We start from the raw sequence: 19,665 nt of genomic DNA, 5'->3' as shown, positions 1-19,665 counted from the left end.
AGATGCAGATGGATGAAGAGGGAGAAGGAGGGAAAAAAATGACGCTTTTACAGATTGCTTCTAAAAAAACTCTGAATATCTTCCAAAGTACATACTGGCCACTAAAAAACAATCTAAATAGCATGGTCTGTTTCCTGTTTTACAATTTGGATTGCAGAAGAGATTTTACTTTAGATCCATGCATTTGATCATCTGAAATGTGTCAACCTAATAAGAGGATTCTAGACACTTGATAAGTGAAATAAATGACTGACAATGAGTCATTGGCAAATAAGTATTTGCTGGCTTTACTACACTGGTGTTCATTATAAGGTTAACTTCTAGCACCTGGCTTTTTCTCACAGCTGACCCATGCTCTTAAGGACATGTTAGTCCTCTCCACAAACACTGTAGTACTTTGTTCCTTATTTGGAGGCATGATTTTTTTTTCCACTAAGATATGAGATATTTCAGTAGAGAATAAATATTACCAAACTATAATTATACACTCACTAATAATACCTGACAGGCAGGAGCAGAAAAAGAAGTCTGCCTGGAGCTGCATTTTTCTTTTTTTTTGAGACAGAGTCTCACTCTTCTTGCCCAGGCTGGAGTGCAGTGACGTGATCTCGGCTCATTGCAACCTCTGCCTCCGGGGCTCAAGCGATTCTCTTGCCTCAGCCTCCCAAGTAGCTGGGATTACAGGTGCCTGCCATCAAGCCCAGCTAGTTTTTGTATTTTTAGTAGAGACGAGGTTTTACCATGTTGGCCAGGCTGGTCTTGAACTCTAGACCTCAGGCAATCCACCCACCTCAGCCTCCCAAAGTGCTGGGATTACAGGCGTGAGCCACTGTGTCCAGCCATCACTTTTTTTACCCTGAAATAAAGGGGGATAAAATGTGAATTAAGACTATAAAGAAAAGAAGTTTCAATTGGAAAATTGTAATTGAAGTAAAAAATAAATAAGAGGACAAACAAATGAGACAGGGAGCCAAAGAAAATCCTAAGCAGCTTGAAATTGTAAAGTTAAATAGACATATAACAAGCACTTAATAAATGTAAGTTTAATAAATTTATTAAAGATGGCCTACTGCCTTAAAATGCATTATTGCAGTTTACCTCTGAAAATTATATCCAGGGATAAAGAAGAACATACTTCTATATCTGCTCTGCATTTAACTGTATTGGTTATATAGATAAATAGTCTGAAATACATCCTCAAAAGGTAAACCCCTTTCTACCTAGAAGTCATCAAAGGTTAAGCCTTACTATATATACCAACTCCTTTTTTACAACTTCTATTTTAAAATAAGTATTAAAAATTAAACTGGCTGAAATGAAAATATAAAACCAATAGTTAATCCTCATGTGTTAAAACGTGCACTGTTGATAATTAATTTGTTGAGTGGGTAGAAAATGGCTGTTAATGTGTTTGTAAAGACACTTACGGCTTAGTAAAGTGTGTTTTTCATTTCACCAACTGTTAATTCTGTTGGTACCAAGCCTCCCGACAGCCTACTGAGCACTCGGTAAATATTTGTTACTGAATGAACATGGGTACATTTGGCGTTCAGCTCCGTAATAATTGGTGTTTGCCATCACAGGGCTTGCTGCACATGAAGAGTGTGAAGGATATTTTAGCTCTCATTCTGGCTTTTGGAAATTATATGAACGGAGGAAATAGGACTCGGGGACAAGCCGATGGATATAGCTTAGAAATTCTGCCCAAACTCAAGGATGTCAAAAGTCGGGTATCTATTTTTCGTAATAAGTTTCCATGATCTGCCATTATTTTCTTTCTTTACCTTTAATTTTAAAAAACGTATTCCAGATTGTTCCGTTTATCTCTCTCCTCCCCTTAACATCAATCATTTATATTAGAGCGTGCGTTTTTTTTTTGTTTGTTTCTTTTCACTTTTGAATGAAGAGGTTTTTTTTCACATTAGACCTTATTTGCAGTGACCCAATTCCCATCTTCGTGTGCTCTGACATACACAACTAGGTATTCAGCTGCTACTCAGTGAGAGAACAAAACAGATAGTATATAGTACCAGGATCCTGCAAAGGCTGGAGGCTCTTTGGGTTTGGGGTTTAGGCTACTAGTAGTATACTCATTCCTGAATGGCAGAGCCATGGTGAATCACCAATTTTTTGCCACAACAATTGGGCTGGGGTCTACTGTCGAGCTCTCTGAGCCTGGCTATCCCTTGGCTCCACATCCCTGCGGAGCTACCTCTTTAGAAACAACCAGCCCATATCTAGGCGTCCCATGGGGGGCGGGGGTGCAGGGAGGGGAAACACACAGGCAAATTAGAATTAGACCCCAGTGAACAGGACACAAAGGCTGCCTTGTGGGAGGGCCTGCTCCCCCCCTCCCCGAGGCCTCCCGGGGTCGTAAAGTGGCGTGGCGCTCCACTTAAGCTGGCCTGCATGGTTTTTCACACCATTAAGAACACACGTTTTTTGAAAGATGGGAAGGGAGGGGTGCTTTTCTGTTCTAGGCCCTGGTTCCCTTCAGCACTCCCTGCCCCCGCCTGTCTTGGCTTTATGCCAGAAAATACAAGGAGACAATGTTTTTTGTTTGTTTTAGCCATTATTTCAGAAGTTTGAGGGATCGTCTGTTCGTTGTTCTCCAAACAGGATAGTGTCATTTCTTTATGTAGCCGGCATAATAAATGGATGGGATAAAGCAGAGGAAGGAAAACCTGCCAGCATCGAAGAGAAAGCCAGTTTTCACAAATCAGAAGTTTCTCAACCTGAGATTTTCATCTCTCAACCATGTAACATGACAGTTTCATGGGAATGATTTTCATGTACCTTTCTCTTTTAAACCTAGGATAACGGGATTAATCTGGTGGACTACGTTGTTAAGTATTACCTGCGTTACTATGATCAGGTAAGAAATGGCATTACGTGGAAAACTTTCAACTCTTACTCATTGTTGGTATTCATACGTTGGATGATGGATAGATGGATGGATGAATTGCAAGCCCAACATAGAATATGAGAGCTCTCCAGCTTGTTTTACAGATGAGCACACTGAAACCAAGAGAGTTTAGTTGATTTATGGAGAGAAGCGTTATTCAGTGGTGTAAATCTACGGAGTCTCAATCGACTGTATAACACAGCTTCAGAGAGACCCCTAGTTGTCTCAGTGCTTTATGGCCAGATTGTGAGGTTCTCTGTGGAATCTAGATCCACTCAGTAATTGGTTCTAGTTGAAACTGTATTTGGATGATACAGAGCAAAATAGGAAAGTTAAGACTCAGTAATATCCAATATTTTATCAGTAACGAATCTATGAACAGGCTGAAGATGTAGAATTGGAAAAATCCTTCTTTTCTGCTTAGAGGCCTTTTGCAATTAGAAACAAACATTTCTGTGTGAGTCCATCTGAGCAGAATTTTCTATTTTATTCTTTTTTGTTAAATGGAGAACAAGAAGTTGTAATTTTGAGAAGAAAGAGGTACTGTTGTAAGACGTTAAGAAATACAGCGATCAATATGAATGGTAAAAGTCTCAAAGTAAATGCTGTCAGGACTCCTGCCTAACCATCCATGTAAGCAGAATTGTTCCTAGGCATCGAGGGAAGAATAGTAAAGATCCCAGGGCCTTTCAATAGGCCTACAGTTTCATCCAGAAGACAAGTGAGGCACTGATGAACTCCATAATACTGTCTTCTACCCTCCTGGTGGGCTTATCTAACTATTTTCACTATACCTATAGCCAGGCTGATCATTTCCACCTCCCCAAACTTTTCCCTGATTTCTGTTAAGAATATCGTAGTTTTTGATAGTTTTTGGTCATTCAGGCATGAAACCTTGTCCTTCTCTGGCTCCTCTCTGTCCTTCCACTGAGTTTGTTTCTGATGTCCTTCCTTGTTTTGTTTTGTTTTGTTTTGTTTTCCTGCAGACCTCAGCTTACCCAGGTTTTAAGATCACTCACCTGGAGAATTTCAGTTGCTTTCCAGCTCAGCTCTATCTCTAGGTTCTACCACTCTAGGCCATCCCACACCCTCTTTACACAGCTCTGATCATACTGCTTTTCTACTCAAAACAGAAGTGGCTCCCCATTTTCAAGTGAATTAAGACTCTACCAATTTAATTCCAATGTTTTACAACCTTGCTTTTTTTACTTTCCCTCTACACGTATTCTGTGATCCAACTCAGGACCTGATGTTTTCCACACACACCCTGTGCTTTCTTACTAATGTGTTTTTTACTTCTGATGTTCTCCCTAACTGAGAGTATCTTTGTCTCTAGCCTTTTTATAAAACTTCCCTTTTTTCTCATTACTCCTTTCTGGAAATAATACATTTAAAGATTTTTTGAGAAAAATTTCCCAGTAGCATTACCAATATATGTGTTACAGACTTAACCAGAAAAGTACCAAACCTTTGTGAATAAATTTATGTAATTTTACTGAAAGTCATAAAATTTAAAAACATAGAGTGAAGAAAAGAAAAACCCAATTTTTAAAAATTGGGTAATGGGCTTGAATAGACATTTCTCCAAATAAGACAAACAAATAGCCAACAGGTGCCAACATCACTAATCGTTCAGGGACATGCAAATCAAAACCACAGTGAGATATCCCATTATGCCTTTTAGGATGGCTGTTAATCAAAACCAAAACCAAAACCCTACCACACGGAAAATAGCAAATGTTGACAAGGATGTAGAAAAAATGGGACCAGTTAGTACCATTGGTGGGAATATAAAATGGTGGAGCTGCTATGGAAAACAGTAGGGAATTTCCTCAAAAAATTAAAAATAGAACTACCATATGATCAGACAATCTCATTTCTGGGTATTTGTCCAAAATAATTGAAACCAGGATCTCAAAGAGACATTTGCCCTCTCATATTCATTGAAACATTGTTCACAATAGCTAAGATTTGGAAACAATCTAAATGTCTGTCAATAGATGAATAGGTAAAGAAAATGCGTATATGTACTAGGGAATATTATTCAACCATAAAGAAGAAATAAGTTCTGTCATATGCTGCAATATGGGTCAGCCTTGAAGACATGCTAAGTGAATATAATCCAGTCACAGAAGGGCACATACTGCCTGATTCTACTTACATGAGTATCTATAGTAGTCAAACCAAAAGGAACAGAAAGTAGAATGAATGATGGGGGAATGGAGAATTGAGGATATGAAGTGTCAGTCATGTAAGATGAAAAAGTTCTAGAGATTTGTACAACAATGTGCTTATGGCTAACAATACTGTACACTTAAAAATTTAAGAGAATAGATACCATGTTATATGGGGGTTTTTTGTTTATTTTTTACCACAACAAGCAGTGGCACTATGTCCTCATGGTACCAGTCAAAATTCTAATCAACCTTAGAAGTTGACAAAATAATTTTAAATATTATATATAAAAATAATTAGATAAAAATTTGACCAGGATTTAAAAATGAAGACAGAATCATTCATTTACATATTCTAATATAGTATAGAGCTATAATAATTAAAAGTGTAGAATGGTAGAATAACATCAAAAATCTTGAAGAACATGAAAAAGAAATCTCAGAAATGGATCTAAATAAATATGTGATAAAAGAGAAATTTCAAGTAATTGGGAAGAAAAAGAAATTCAGTTATCTCCTAGACCTCATACCAGAGACCAGAGCAAATTTTTAAAGAACAAAAGAGTTAAGTGTAGAAATAAACGAAAAATAAAATCAGTAAGACGTGACAAAAGTGTAGGTAAATACTGATTTTGAAGTAGCAAAATCCTTTCAAAGTGTTCAGTCTAAGGCAGAAACCATAAAAGGTGAGAATAACTTTCAATGCATAAAACTAAAAAACTTTAATTCCTAATTACAATTTTAAAATACTATCTCAAAAATGACTTAAAACCAAAATCAAAATAACATACTGGGAAAATGTTTACAACATAATAGACAATGAACTCTTGAGAATTAACAAGAAAAAAAACTTTCTTCCTTATTTTAAAAGAATGGCAAAATATATCATAGGCAATTTACAAAATACATATAGAAGACATAAATTGCCAACTAGATATATAGAATTAGCACTGTAAATTGATCAAACCTTTCTCAGGACTGTCATATATGGTAAATCAGGTTATTCTGTGTTTAAGATCTCTAAGTCAAATGGGACTCATATCTAGCCTGCCCTTGATTCACCAAATTATATATCCTATAAAGGGCACACTTAAAACAAATTCACATAAAGATGCCATGTGCTTGTCGAGCTGTTTGCCCAGAAAGCTGTTCCCATCTACAGGGAACACATTTTCCTAATTTATACATATATGCTTTATGGGCAAGCAAGGTTGTGGGGTTTTTTTGTTTGTTTGTTTGTTTTTCTCTTTTTGATTTCCTTTTTCCCCCATTTTTTTCATTTTTTCCTTTTCTTTTTTCTTCATGTCAGACAGGTAATGTGTCCATATCATAACGAGGTTCGATGGTGGCACATCTCACACATGCATACGAACACCCAGTCTATCACACTCATGAACTACAAAAGGATCCAAAGCAAGGTTTTCCACCTTTCTGTATCAAAAGTCCTAGAAATATGTGTAACCTTTTAAGAAATTTCTACCCTAAGAAAACAACTAAGGATTTAATGACTATTTACTTATAATTGCTTATAATAGCAAAATATTGGAAAAATTTTAGTAGGTGTACAATGATAGAGACCAAGGTCAAATAAATTGTTCTAGAGTCACACACTGGAATAATATACTCCCGTGGAGAGTGTATAGGAGAGAATGTAGTGGTATTAGAAAATATTTTTGATCTGTTTTTAATTTACAAGCATGTGTTTCAACATAACATCCAGTATAATACCCAATATGTAATAGATAAATATAAATACACACAATCACACAGAAAAACCTGAAAAAAATACATTAAAATGTTTCTTTCTGGATGTTAGGATTGTAAGGGGTTTTTTTTTCTTTACTGTCTTCTGTCTTTCCATTACTAAACATAATGAACATGTATCCCTTTTGTAAAAGGGAAAAAAGATGCAGTGAAAAATAACTTAGTGTGATCTTACATGACCTTTCTATGAGGTCGTTGCTAACATCCTGATCTTTGAAGGAAGGCTTTGAAGCCCTCACCTTTGAAGCCTGGAATTACTTTATTTGAATCTCTCTCAAGATGCCTCTTATTCTGCCTTGTATGTGTTTATGAGGAATTACCTATTATCTTGACATTGGTTCTTGAGGTTCAGAATTCATTGTTGTCTCTCTCTCTCTCTTTTTTTTTTTTTTTTTTTTTTTGGTTTGAGATGGAGTCATGCTCTGTTGCCCAGGCTGCAGTGCAGTGATGCAGTCGGCTCACTGCAACCTCCGCCACTCAGGTTCAAGCAATTCTCGTGCCTCAGCCTCCCGAGTAGCTGGGACTACAGGCGTGCACCACCACGCCCAGCTAGTTTTTTTGTATTGTTTAGAAACGGGGTTTCACTGTGTTGGCCAGGCTGGTCTCGAACTCCTGACCCCAAGTGATCCACCTACCTTAGCCTCCCAAAGTGCTGAGATTACAGGTGTGAGCCACCATGCCTGGCCGTTGTCTCTTTTTTATTGTTTGTAATACAGGTGTCTGATAAAACTTGCTGAACTGGATGTAATGTTAATATTCACAAAGGTGGAATTCAAGTGGCATCTGAAGAGAACTAGATATGAGGAGATGAGAGCTGTTTTCTGGTGGAGTGAGGAAGGTGTATTTAGCTTCAGGAAATTAAGAAGCTGCAGCAGGCACATAAGCACGTACCCTAGGTTTTGACAGCAGGTACTAGTGTGGCAGAAGAGTTATCCTGAAGAATCTTTGAGGGTGACATTTCTAACCCTAGGTTGGCATGGTAGTGCCTACCTCAGCCAAGTCAGATGCATCGTGTGGGAAGGCTGAAATTTGCCTGTGGAGTATAGTTGTGGTTGAAAAGAGCTGAACCCAGTGGAATCAACTTCACAGAGGAAAATCTTACAATGAGAACAGTTTCAAACATGGGATGGCCCAGTCTAGAAAAAATAAGCCCACATTAGTGTGGTGCTCTTCTGGCATTTACTGTGCAAAATGCATTTCACTCAACAAGAGTGTAGAATTGTGTGATTTATGAAACTAGCTCTTTCCTCTAGGAGCCTAAGTGATGATTTCTGTGGTTAGTGGTGATGAGCAATTAGCTACAGAAAGGTGACTCCTGCTCCCCACTTCCTTCTTCTCATGCCTGGTTTTTGGTCCAAGTCTTGGTCTATGAAATTTAAAGAAACCCATGTAGAGTCATGCCGTTTGAACTCTAATTAAGCAGCGTTCATAAGAGCTGCTACCAGCCTGATACGTTTAGCAACATACGTTCCTCTTTTTCTAGCGTGCGTGCACACACAAACACACACACACACAATCAAAACCAAGACTGAATCTGATAAAGTTTTGAAAAATAGAAAGAAATACTATGTCTGAGTTCTTCTAGTGTAGATTAGCATGGAGCTTCGTAGTGAGGCTCTTAGATGTTGTTCCATGTTGGCACTCAGATGAGAGTACTGCTTCTGTTTTAAAGTAGTAAAATAACTATATGAAGATGGGAGGAAAAAAGTATATTGTGTCTAATAAAATGAAGAAAACTACCATATCCTAGCATCCCTAATGAAGCTAGTGGCCTTAAGGAGGAAGGGTCAAGAGGATTCCTGAAACCACAAGAAAACATAGTGATAAATTAGATGTCTCCTGCTAAAGGTACATACATCTCAGAACCATGTTTTATAGACCCTCTGTAGTAGTGCCCGTCAACCAAAAATAAAGCTTATTGATATGCCAGATGTTGTTTACTATACCAAGAACAAGACACAGTTTCTGCCTCTGAGGTGTTTAGAGTCTAGTGGGGAAGATGTACAAGATAACATGGCAATTTAAAAATTAATGGTGATACATAAACTAGAATACCTAGAAGAGATGGATAAATTCCTGGAAAAATGCAATCCTCCTATCTTAAATCAGGAAGAATTAGATACCGTGAACAGACCAATAACAAGCAGCAAGAATTAAATGATAATTTTAAAATTACCAACAAAAAAAGGTCCAGGACCAGGTGGATTCACAGCAGAATTCTACCAGACATTCAAAGAAGAATTGGTACCAATCCTTTTGACCCTATTCCACAAGATAGAGAAAGAGGGAACGCTCCCTAATTCATTTTATGAAGCCAGTGTCACCCTGATACCAAAATCAGGAAAGGACATAACCAAAAACGAAAACTACAGACTGATACCCTTGTTGAACATAGATGGTAAAATCCTTAACAAAATGCTAGCTAACCGAATCCAACAATATATCAAAAAGATAATCCACCATGATCAAGTGGGTTTCATACCAGGAATGCAGGGATGGTTTAACATATGCAAGTCAATAAATGTGACACACCACATAAACAGAATTAAGAACAAAAATCACATGATCATATCAATAGATGCAGAAAAAGCATTCAACAAAATCCAGCATCGCTTTATGATTAAAACTCTCAGCAAAATCTGCATACAGGGGACGTATCTTAATGTAATAAAAGCCATCTATGACAAGCCCCCAGCCAACATAGTATTGAATGGGGAAAAGTTGAAAGCATTCCCTCTGAGAACTGTAACAAGACAAGGATGCCCACTCACATCACTCCTCTTCAACATAGTACTGGAAGTCCTAACCAGAGCAATTAAACAAGAGAAAGAAATAAAGGATATCCAGATCAGTAAAGAGGAGGTCACACTGTCACTGTTGGCTGACGATATGATTGTTTACCTTGAAAACCCTAAAGACTCCTCCAGAAAGCTCCTAGAACTGATAAAAGAATTCAGCAAAGTTTCCGGATACAAGATTAATGTACACAAATCAGTAGCTCTTCTATACACCAACAGTGACCAAGCAGAGAATCAAATCAAGAATTCAACCCCTTTTACAATAGCTGTAAATATATATATATACACACACACACACAGTAATATACCTAAGGAGTCAAAAGACCTCCACAAGGAAAACTACAAAATATTGCTGAAAGAAATCATAGACAACGCTAACAAATGGAAACACATCCCATGCTCATTGATGGGTAGAATCAATATTGTGAAAATGACCATACTGCCAAAAGCAATCTACAAATTTAGTGCAATCCTCATCAAAACACCACCATCATTCTTAACAGAATTAGAAAAAACAACTCTAGGCCGGGCACAGTGGCTCACGCCTGTAATCCCAGCACTTTGGGAGGCCGAGGTGGGCGGATCTCGAGGTCAGGAGATCGAGACCATCCTGGCTAACATGGTGAAACCCCGTCTCTACTAAAAATTAAAAAAAAAAAAAAAATTAGCCGGGTGTGGTGGCGGGCGCCTGTGGTCCCAGCTACTTGGGAGGCTGAGGCAGGAGAATGGTGTGAACCCGGGAGGCGGAGCTTGCAATGAGCCGAGATCGTGCCACTGCACTCCAGCCTGGGCAACAGAGCAAGACTCCATCTCAAAAAAAAGAAAAAACAATTCTAAAATTCATATGGAACCAAAAAAGAGCCCACATAGCCAGAGCAAGGCTAAGCAAAAAGAAGAAATTTGGAGGCATCACACTACCTGATGTCAACCATACTGTAAGGCCATAGTCACCAAAACAGTGTGGTACTGGTATAAAAATAGGCACATAGAATAGAATAGGGATGGAATTCTATGTGGAACGGAATAGAGAACCCAGAAATAAACCCAAATACAGCCAACTGATCTTCGACAAAGCGAACAAAAACGTAAAAGTGGGAGAAGGACACCCTTTTCAACAAATGGTGCTGGGATAATTGACTAGCCACATGTAGGAGAACAAAACCGGATCCTCATCTCTCACCTCATACAAAAATCAACTCAAGATGGATTAAGGACTTAAATCTAAGACTTGAAACTAAAAATTCTAGAAGATAACAGTGGAAAAACCCTTCTTGATATTGGCTTAGGCAAGGGTTTCATGACCAAGAACCCAAAAGCAAATGCAATAAAAACAAAGATAAGTCGTTGGGACTTAAACTGAAGAGCTTTTGCACCTCAGAAGGAACAGTCAGAAGAATAAACAGACAACCCACAGAGTGGAAGAAAATCTTCACAATGTATACATCTGACAAAGGACTAATATCCAGAATCTACAATGAACTCAAATCAGTAAGAAAAAAACAATCTGATCAATAAGTGGGCTAAGTACATGAATAGACAGTTCTCAAAAGAAGATATACAAATGGCCAGCAAACATATGAAAAAATGCTCAACATCACTAATGATCAGGGAAATGCAAATCAAAACCACAATGTGATACCACCTTATTCCTGCAAGAATGGCCATAATCAAAAAACAGATGTTGGCATGGATGCAGTGATCAGGGAACACTTCTACACTGCTGGTGGGAATGTAAACTTGTACAGTCAGTATGGAAAACAGTGTGGAGATTCCTTAAAGAACTGAAAGTAGAACTACCATTTGATCCAGCAATCCCACTACTGGGTATCTACCCGGAGGAAAATAGGTCATTACATGAAAAAGATACTTGGACACGCACGTTTATAGCAGCGCAGTTCACAATTGCAAAATCATGGAACCAATCCAAATGTCCATCAATCAAAGAATGGGTAAAGAAGCTGTGATATATATATACAATGGAATACTACTCAGCCACAAAAAGGAATGAATTAACAGCATTTTCGGCGACCCGGATGAGATTGGAGAATATTATTCTAAGTGAAGTAACTCAGGAAGGGAAAACCAAACATCGTATGTTCTCACTGATATGTGGGAGCTAAGCTCTGAGGATGCAAAGGCATAGGAATGGTACAATGGACTGTGGGAACTTGGGGATAAGAGTGGGAGGGGGATGAGGGATAAAATACTACAAAGAGGGTGCAGTGTATATTGCTTGGGTGATGGGTGAACCAAAATCTCACAAATCACCACTAAAGAACTTATGCAACCAAATACTCCCTGTACCCCAATAACTTATGGTAAAAAAAATTAATGGTGATAAATGCTGTGATAATATAAGCATCATAAGCCTTTGGGGAACAGGGGAGAAACACCCACCTGCTGGGGGTTAGGGGAAATCTTTAAGGAAGGACGTTTGTTTTAAGACTTACAAGATGAGTATGAACAAGGAAGTGTAAGGAGGCACTAGGGAAGGGTCAGAAAGGGACCGTTTTATAGCAAAAGGCCTAGAAGCCAGAGATCGTGGTCTATTTCATGAAGGTCTAGAGGGAGTTGGAGATAGGGAGAAGGTAGAAATGAGGCCAGAGATGTAGACAGAGGCCAGATCATAAAGTGCCTTGTAAAGCAGTTTTAGAGTTTGGAATTAGTCCTAATGGCAGTAGGGAAGATGGAATGTGAAGGAAAACTGGCAAAGTAGCCTGTGGGAGAGAGGCATAATTGAAGACTGCCTAAGACATGCAAGATACAAAACTTACGTTAAACAACTCAGGGAGAAAGCTAGCTAGTCTGGAAAAGATATTTGAGGTTCAGCTTATGTTTCATTGTGCCTGAAGCTTTTGTCCTTCAAGACGTTTCTCAGCTGAGAATCCTCTATTAGGTATAGCAGTGGAGCTTGTTAAAACTATACCCCACCCTGCCCTCAGTCTCCTAAGATAAGCCAAACAACATTTGCAAAAACTTTTCAAATATATGAAGAGTTTTGGGGAAGCCAAGGCTGGAGGATCACTTGAGCCCAGGAGTTAGAGACCACCTTGGGCAACATGGTGAGACCCTGTCTCTACAAAAAATTAAAAATTAAAAATTAGCTAGATATGTTGGCACGTACCGGTGGTCCCAGCTAATAGGCTGAACTAGAAGGATCGCTTGGGCCTGGGAGGTCAAGGCTGCAGTGAACCATGATTGTGTCAGTGCACTCAAGCCTGGGTGACAAAGCAAGGCCCTATCTCAAACCCCCCCCCCCCAAAAAATGGTGTATATGTGTATATACACCCATATACAAAGAATTTGATCATGCATAATACACACAGAAGAGCTTTAAGTCACAGAGGAAGGTGAGGAAAGGTGGTGGGAGGGTGATTGTATCTTCCATTGCAGTGCCTTCTTATCCAGCACCTTCTGATTCACACCCATTGGCATAGCCCAAAGATGACTTGTCTAATTGCTAGCATGTGTAAATCAAACGGGGACTTCAAATGTAAGTACTTTCATGTGTTCCCCTGTTCCATTTTTCATGGGAGTAGAGTGTCCAAGATCAGGACAGACCTGACAATTTTCTCTTTGATTCATGAGGCAAAATAGAACCTGGCCCGTGCCATAGCCAGCCTCATTGCCGATAAGTCCAAAAAGATACTGTGAAAGACAAGAAAGAACTTCAAAGTCACAAGTCCAAATTTAGGAATAGCAGAGGAGCATTGCTATGATTCTTATTCAGACATCTAATAAAGAAGCTATTTTTTTTCCCCCCTCACTGATGCTTTGGAATTTCAACTGAAAGTGACAATTGGGAAGTATAATGTACTTTTGTTCACCATATCTCTTAGGAAGCTGGAACAGAAAAGAGTGTCTTCCCCCTGCCGGAACCACAGGATTTCTTTCTGGCCTCCCAAGTCAAGTTTGAAGACCTCATAAAAGATTTGAGAAAACTGAAGAGGCAACTAGAAGGTAATAGGAACTGTTCTGTTATTATGATAACAGCTAAGACTACTTTTTAAAAATGTTTGAAGAGGATTATTTAGGTCTGGCTCATAGAGTGGGATTGGTGCAGAGTTCAGTGATGGTACACCACAGCTTTCACGAAACTTTCTGAGTCTACACAGTGTGTAGAGGCACCGTATTTTCAAATTCTTCTTTTTCATTAGTGTTGATCATTTGTTTCTTATATCCATATCTTGTTATATCTACGTTTTCTAACATTTAGTAGTTCTAACATTATTAATGATAAACTGGATGCTTCCTGTTGTCTCATATAACAATCTTAATAAGCTGGAACTACACCAGCCCCATTTTACGGATGAGAGAAATGAGGCTTAGAGAAGTTATGTTCACACAGCCAGTAAGAGACAGATTTATTGCACTCTGATCAAGTCTAATCAAGTCTATCCAATTAGAACTCACACATTTTCTAGTTTCTCGTTTCTGGAACTCACACATTAGCTAGTTTACTCTGCTGCTTTAAGTATATATATCACACACATGTTACACACATACACACATACATGTTCCTGTATGTTTGGTTTATATATGAGTCTAATAATGATGGTAAGGCCCACAGTAAACATTCCATTTTAGTTTAATTTGCATTTTTAATTATTCAAAAGAAAATGCTGAAAGCCCCTTTTTGGCTTTTTTAAAAGGTGAAAATATGTCTCACTTGGGCAGGAATTTTCCTTTGGCATTTCTAGAGTCTTGTGTTTTCACTGTGGAGCCATCTCCTTGTCCAAGAATATAAATACTTGCCTTGGAGCTTGTATAACTCCAGTTGAAGAGCTCTGCGGAGGATTTAGGGAGCGTGTTAATGTGGAAATGGAGCCCAGAGTGCCAGAAGCAGAGCTTGAGGAAATGAAGGGCTTCAACCAGGAATATTTTAACACCAAGACATAAAGTAAACATTTTTAAAATGTTTATTGTGAAAGAGTACTCAGAAAGCGAAGTCTGAGGCCGAGAACAGCTTGGAAATGGAAGTCAAGTGGGAAAGATGTACTCCTGGTGGCAAAGAGAGCCATTTATTTTTACGTTGGGCATAAAACTTACATGGAAAGGATAATGGTTACAAGTGAATATTTTTATCTTGTATATTATTTTTAAAGGAGCATGTGGGGTTTTTTTTTCTCCCATTGATGTGGTTGAATGAATTCAACCAAATGGATGCTTCCTTTAGAAATGTGATATGTGAACTTGTGGTCATTATTTTCTCTCTCCTGAAGAACTGGCAGTTGTATCCTTGTTGAAGCTGAGGAGCTTGATTACTATTGTAATAAAGCATATAGTAAGCTACCGCCTAGCGTTTTTGTCTGTCCCTCTCCAGTGGTAGAACTAGGGCCCAGGCTAGTCCTCAGCGTGGCAGCAAGAGTTAGCAGTGGCAGAGGAGCTTGTTTGCTCCGTGGCCGTTTCTAAATGCCCATTCCCTCTTGTCTCTTGGCCCCTTGTAAAACCCTTGGCCTGACCTCTCCTGTAGTCTTTGAGCCGAAACTTGATCCCTGTTTGATCTTTTCCCTTCTCCTTCCAGGGGCTGTCTCCCTTTGACATCCCTGTACATTTGATGATAAATAGCAAGAGGATAAGAGGAGTGAATTGGGAGGCGAGTGGAGACGCAAGGGTTCCCCCATAGTGCCTCACTTTGGTATACCTTCTTTTGTCTAGGGAGGCTCTGAATTGTCATTCTGGAACCCTCAGTACTCAACTGACACTTTCCTCAGCCGATTTTAAGAAAATACAAGAGCTTTTGAAGTGGGTAGAGCGGCCTTAGGAAAGAAAACTGAACGTTGTCTGTTACTTTTCTTCTTTGTATGGGGCTTCACCTAAATACATGAAGTACCACAAGGGCAAACGAGGAAGTGACTCCCCCCACCTCACACACATGGAATATTTAAACAAAAATGCCCTGCTAATCTTTAGAGATGCCAGTGTTTTCAACACATGAAAGGTACCCAGTAAATATTTAAAGAAAATACACACCGTAAGTTCTCTAATGAATTTCTTTTTCTTCTAAATACCATCTGGCAAGATGGCCAGAATCGTGGCGGTCCGTTTCATCTTACGTTTCCATTCAGGTTTCACCTCCTTTTCCATAAGGCCTTGGTGTGAGCTGAGATTGAATGTTTAATTGAAGAGGACATAATTTTCACACATACAGCAAAGATTTGATGAGGCTTTGAGGTTTATTGTAGCCATTAAAGTGTCGTAGCTGCTGGCAAAATCCCAGAAAATGTCTAAAGCTAAACCAGATGTGATTAGCGAATTTCAAGAAGTATCAGGCCCTAGTTCTCCAGGCAGGCAGAGCCTTTTAAAAAAAAAAAAGTACTAACACACCTTAACCTAATGTGAATTAACCCATGGGTATCGGTCATACTAGTGTCACTGATTTAAGTAGAAGTTGTCATTAAGCATCTTTCAGAGAGGCAAGAACTTTGAATAGCGTTTTTAGAGCATGGAATTGATCATAGTATCAACTATAAGTTATTGTGTGATTATTATCTATCAAGTGCTTTATCTCTATCACCTCTTTTAATTCTACAGTGACTTTGTGAGGCAGATATTATTTTTGACTTCTCACAAGATAAGAAAGCTGAAGTTTGTGGTGCTCAAGTAATTTGCCAGTGTTTCAGAGGTGATGATCTAGCCACGTTTTGAAATAGACATGACTCTAAGGCGTGTGTTGAGTACGTATCCCGCCTCTGACCCAGAAGTCACCGTATCTGATTGACAATCAGTTTGGCCTTCAAAATGTGAAGCCTCACGAAGAAAAAAATTAGAGTTACTGAACACATATACACAAGCATGCAGACGTGTGCAGACACTCCCAAAACCACATATGTAGACTGTCAGATCCGATAGAGTCACAGGAAGGAACTTGCTTTGGGTTGGAATTGGAAGGGGGAAGAAGTCCAGGTAGATGGATTGTCAAATAGACATACAAATAGGCACATTACATAGGACTAAGATCAAGCTTTGGGTTCAGATGTGTACATTTTACTGGTTCAGTGAAAGTAACACCTTGTCAAGTAGCATAATCATAGAAAGTATTCCCTTTCTCACCTGTAAAACAGGACAGTTATAGGACCTGCATCATAGGAAATAATGTCAGCACAGTTTCTTAGTGAGGGCAGCTTCAATAAAGCTGATGAAGGGCATGTACCTTTTACTGGGAAGTGCAGCCAGTGTTGCTGAGAAGCCAGCTGCCTGTGTTTGTGGAGTATCTGATTCGCAGAGCACTTGTGCTTGCTTCTCTACATTGTAAAGAGAGAACCAAGTTCTTGGGAACATGTTCCATATTTTGTTTATTGCTATACATCCCTTAACAAGACAGTAATTTCCATGTCCCTGATACTGTGAAGTTGTAAGAAATAATTGGGAGAACACAAACAATGGCAATAGTTACTTTCATTCTTCCTCTTTGTTCTTGCTTGCTGGCTGGAACTCTCAGGGTATTCTTACCCACCCATATGTGGTAGGCAGAATAATGCCCCCCAAAGATGTCCAAACCCTAATCCCTGGAATCTGTGAATATATTGCCTTACATGGCAAAAAGGGACTTTGCTGATGTTGACATGGTGAGATTATCCTGGACCGTCCAAGTGGGCCTAATCTAATCACATGAATCTTTAAAGTCAATCTCTAAACGCTGAAGACTTTCCCTGGCTGTGATCAGAGGGAGACATAACGACATAAGAATGATCAGAGAGATGTAATGTCGCTGGCTTTGAAGATGGAGGAAGTGGGCCACGAGCCAAGGAATGTGGGAAGCCTCTGGAAGTGGAAAAGGCAAGGAACAGATTCTCCCTAGAGCCTCTAGAAGGGAGTACAGCCCTGTCAACACCTTGAGTTTAGCCTATGAGTCCCATGTCAGACTTCCAACATATAGAACTATAAGGTGATATATTTGTGTTGTTTTAAGCCTCTTAAGTTTGTGCTAATTTATTATAGTAGCTATCAGAAACTAATACACCAAGGAGTGGATTCTTCTTTCTAATCGCACCAGTTAATACCAGAGACACACACACACACACATACACAAACACACACACACATACACACATACACAAACACACACACACATACACATGTGCGCATGCGCAGCGCTGCTGAAACTGTAGATGTAGGATTCCTCAAATAGTAGCACCCAAAAATATTACATGAAATGTGAACTGCAACTGTTGCTCTCTGAAAGAGTCTATGATCAAATAAACCTGGACATGCTCTGTACGAAAATCATATCCTAGGGATTCAAAGTACATGAGCTTATTAAAGCCCCTGGGAAGTTCTGTAGTTAAAAAAAAAAGTTTAATGCTGTTTAAAACAGCATTTCCTAACTTAAAGCATGAAACATTGGCTTGCTTTCTTTTCCCTTTCATTGTATACTTAGTAATATTTTACAGAACATAAGTTATGTGAAAGGTACTTTAAGAAGAAAGGATATTAATTGTACTAGCAACACAGTTGTTGGTAAAATGATCATTACTGGGTCCTGCCTGCAGGAGTCAGGATCCCTAGTAACATAGGGGAGGGCAGGGCTGACTTAGCAGAAACAAGGCCACGTGTGATTTACCTACCACTTGATCTCATTCTTTTTGATTTTTGATTCTTTAGTTTTTGAGATAGGTTCTTGCTCTATTGCCCAGGCTTGAGTGTAACAGCACAATCATGGCTCACTGCAACCTCAATATTCTGAGCTCCAGCAATCCTCCTACCTCAGCCTCCTGAGTAGCTGGGACTACAGATGTATGCCACCACACCCAGCTAATTTTGTGAATTAAAGTTTTTGTAGAGACAGGGTCTCACTGTGTTGCCTAGGCTAGTCTCAAATTTCCTGGGCTCAAGCCATCCTCCTGCCTTGGCTTCCCATAGTGCCAGGATTACAGGCATGAGCCACCACTGGGCCTGACCTTACCCTTAATCAGTTTTGTTTTCATGTTGATTTGGGGTTATGTGTGATGTCCTTCTCTCTTCCTGTTACTGCAGTTGATCAAGGGTTGACTATGAGTAGGAAGGAGGAATGCTAAGAACTGGTGTTGCTAATCTAGTAGATATTCAAGTTTGTGGTGGTGTGGGAGGGAAAAGGGTTCCTCCTGCTCTTCAGCCAGCTTTTAATGCAAGTTTGCCTCGTCACCATCCTCTTTGGTTCTGGCTTCTTACAGCCATGCTGGCTGTTGTTCCGTCAGGAACCAATGTGTCTGTCCACTCTGACCAAAGTGTGGTCTTTGCCTGAGTCAGTCAGTACTACTGGGCCCCAAAGAGGATTTAAGAAAGTGTTTCCTGTTGATATTATCTTAGGAAGCAAGATGGTTCTTCCTTACTCTTAGGGTTGTCAAATTTATTAAATAAAATTCAGGAGGCCCAGTACTTTTCTTTCAGGATTTTTTTAAAAATATAAGTGTATCTCAAATATTGCATGGTACACACTTACACTAAAAAATTTTTTCTTATCTCAAATTCAAATTTAACTTGGTGTACTGTTTTTTATCTGGCATGTCTGTAGAGAATCTAAAAGCAATTATAAAGTCAACTAGAAGTCGGTTCATTTTTTATTATCACCGTGCACTGGCAATCCTAAACAATGCCAGCAATAAAATTCTCCTCCCTGCCAGTGTAGACAGTGGAAAAAGGGTCTATAAATACGGTTAAGGGTGTGGCGCGTGTTCATTTCCACCATCACCGATGACAACACTTACCATTGAATTAGCACTTAATACCAGCAGGTTCGCTTACATCATTTCTGTTTCTTAAAACTCCTTCGAAGTAAGTGTTATTACCTGCATTGTTACAGTAAGGAAGTGGAAGTTACTTTGCTACTACTGGCAAGGCTGAAATTTGAAACAGGTTTATCTGTGCCATACTTTGTTCTTTTACAGTTTGCAGGCTCACTCTGAAAGCACCAACAATGTGATCCAGAATGATTAAGTTTGAAGAATAAGCCCCACTTAGTTCTGTGGCTCATCTTCTAAAGGGACTACGGATAAAAATTGGACTGAATTCAGGCTTTCTCTTGTCTCTACCTGCAACCACTCAA

The 19,665-nt window shown here is 39.2% G+C and overlaps 1 protein-coding gene and 1 non-coding gene across 2 annotated transcripts in view; one reads left to right on the top strand and one right to left on the bottom strand.

Annotated features, from left to right (window-relative positions):
• The window catches only part of FMN1 (formin 1), a 385,063-nt gene that overhangs the window by 250,653 nt on the left and 114,745 nt on the right, over positions 1–19,665 (top strand). The window contains 3 exon segments of the mRNA XM_050799309.1: positions 1,584–1,730; positions 2,816–2,875; positions 13,481–13,601. Of these exon segments, the coding sequence (XP_050655266.1) occupies positions 1,584–1,730; positions 2,816–2,875; positions 13,481–13,601 (328 nt within the window).
• LOC126960466 (small nucleolar RNA U13) lies at positions 6,383–6,487 on the bottom strand. The gene has a single exon (XR_007728009.1). It is a non-coding gene; the product is annotated as a small nucleolar RNA U13 (small nucleolar RNA).

The sequence above is a fragment of the Macaca thibetana genome, chromosome 7 (genome assembly GCF_024542745.1).
Source record: "Macaca thibetana thibetana isolate TM-01 chromosome 7, ASM2454274v1, whole genome shotgun sequence".
In the NCBI taxonomy this organism is placed as follows: Eukaryota; Metazoa; Chordata; class Mammalia; order Primates; family Cercopithecidae; genus Macaca; species Macaca thibetana.
Note: the sequence above shows the minus strand (reverse complement) of the source record. Positions and strands in the feature narration are given on the sequence as shown.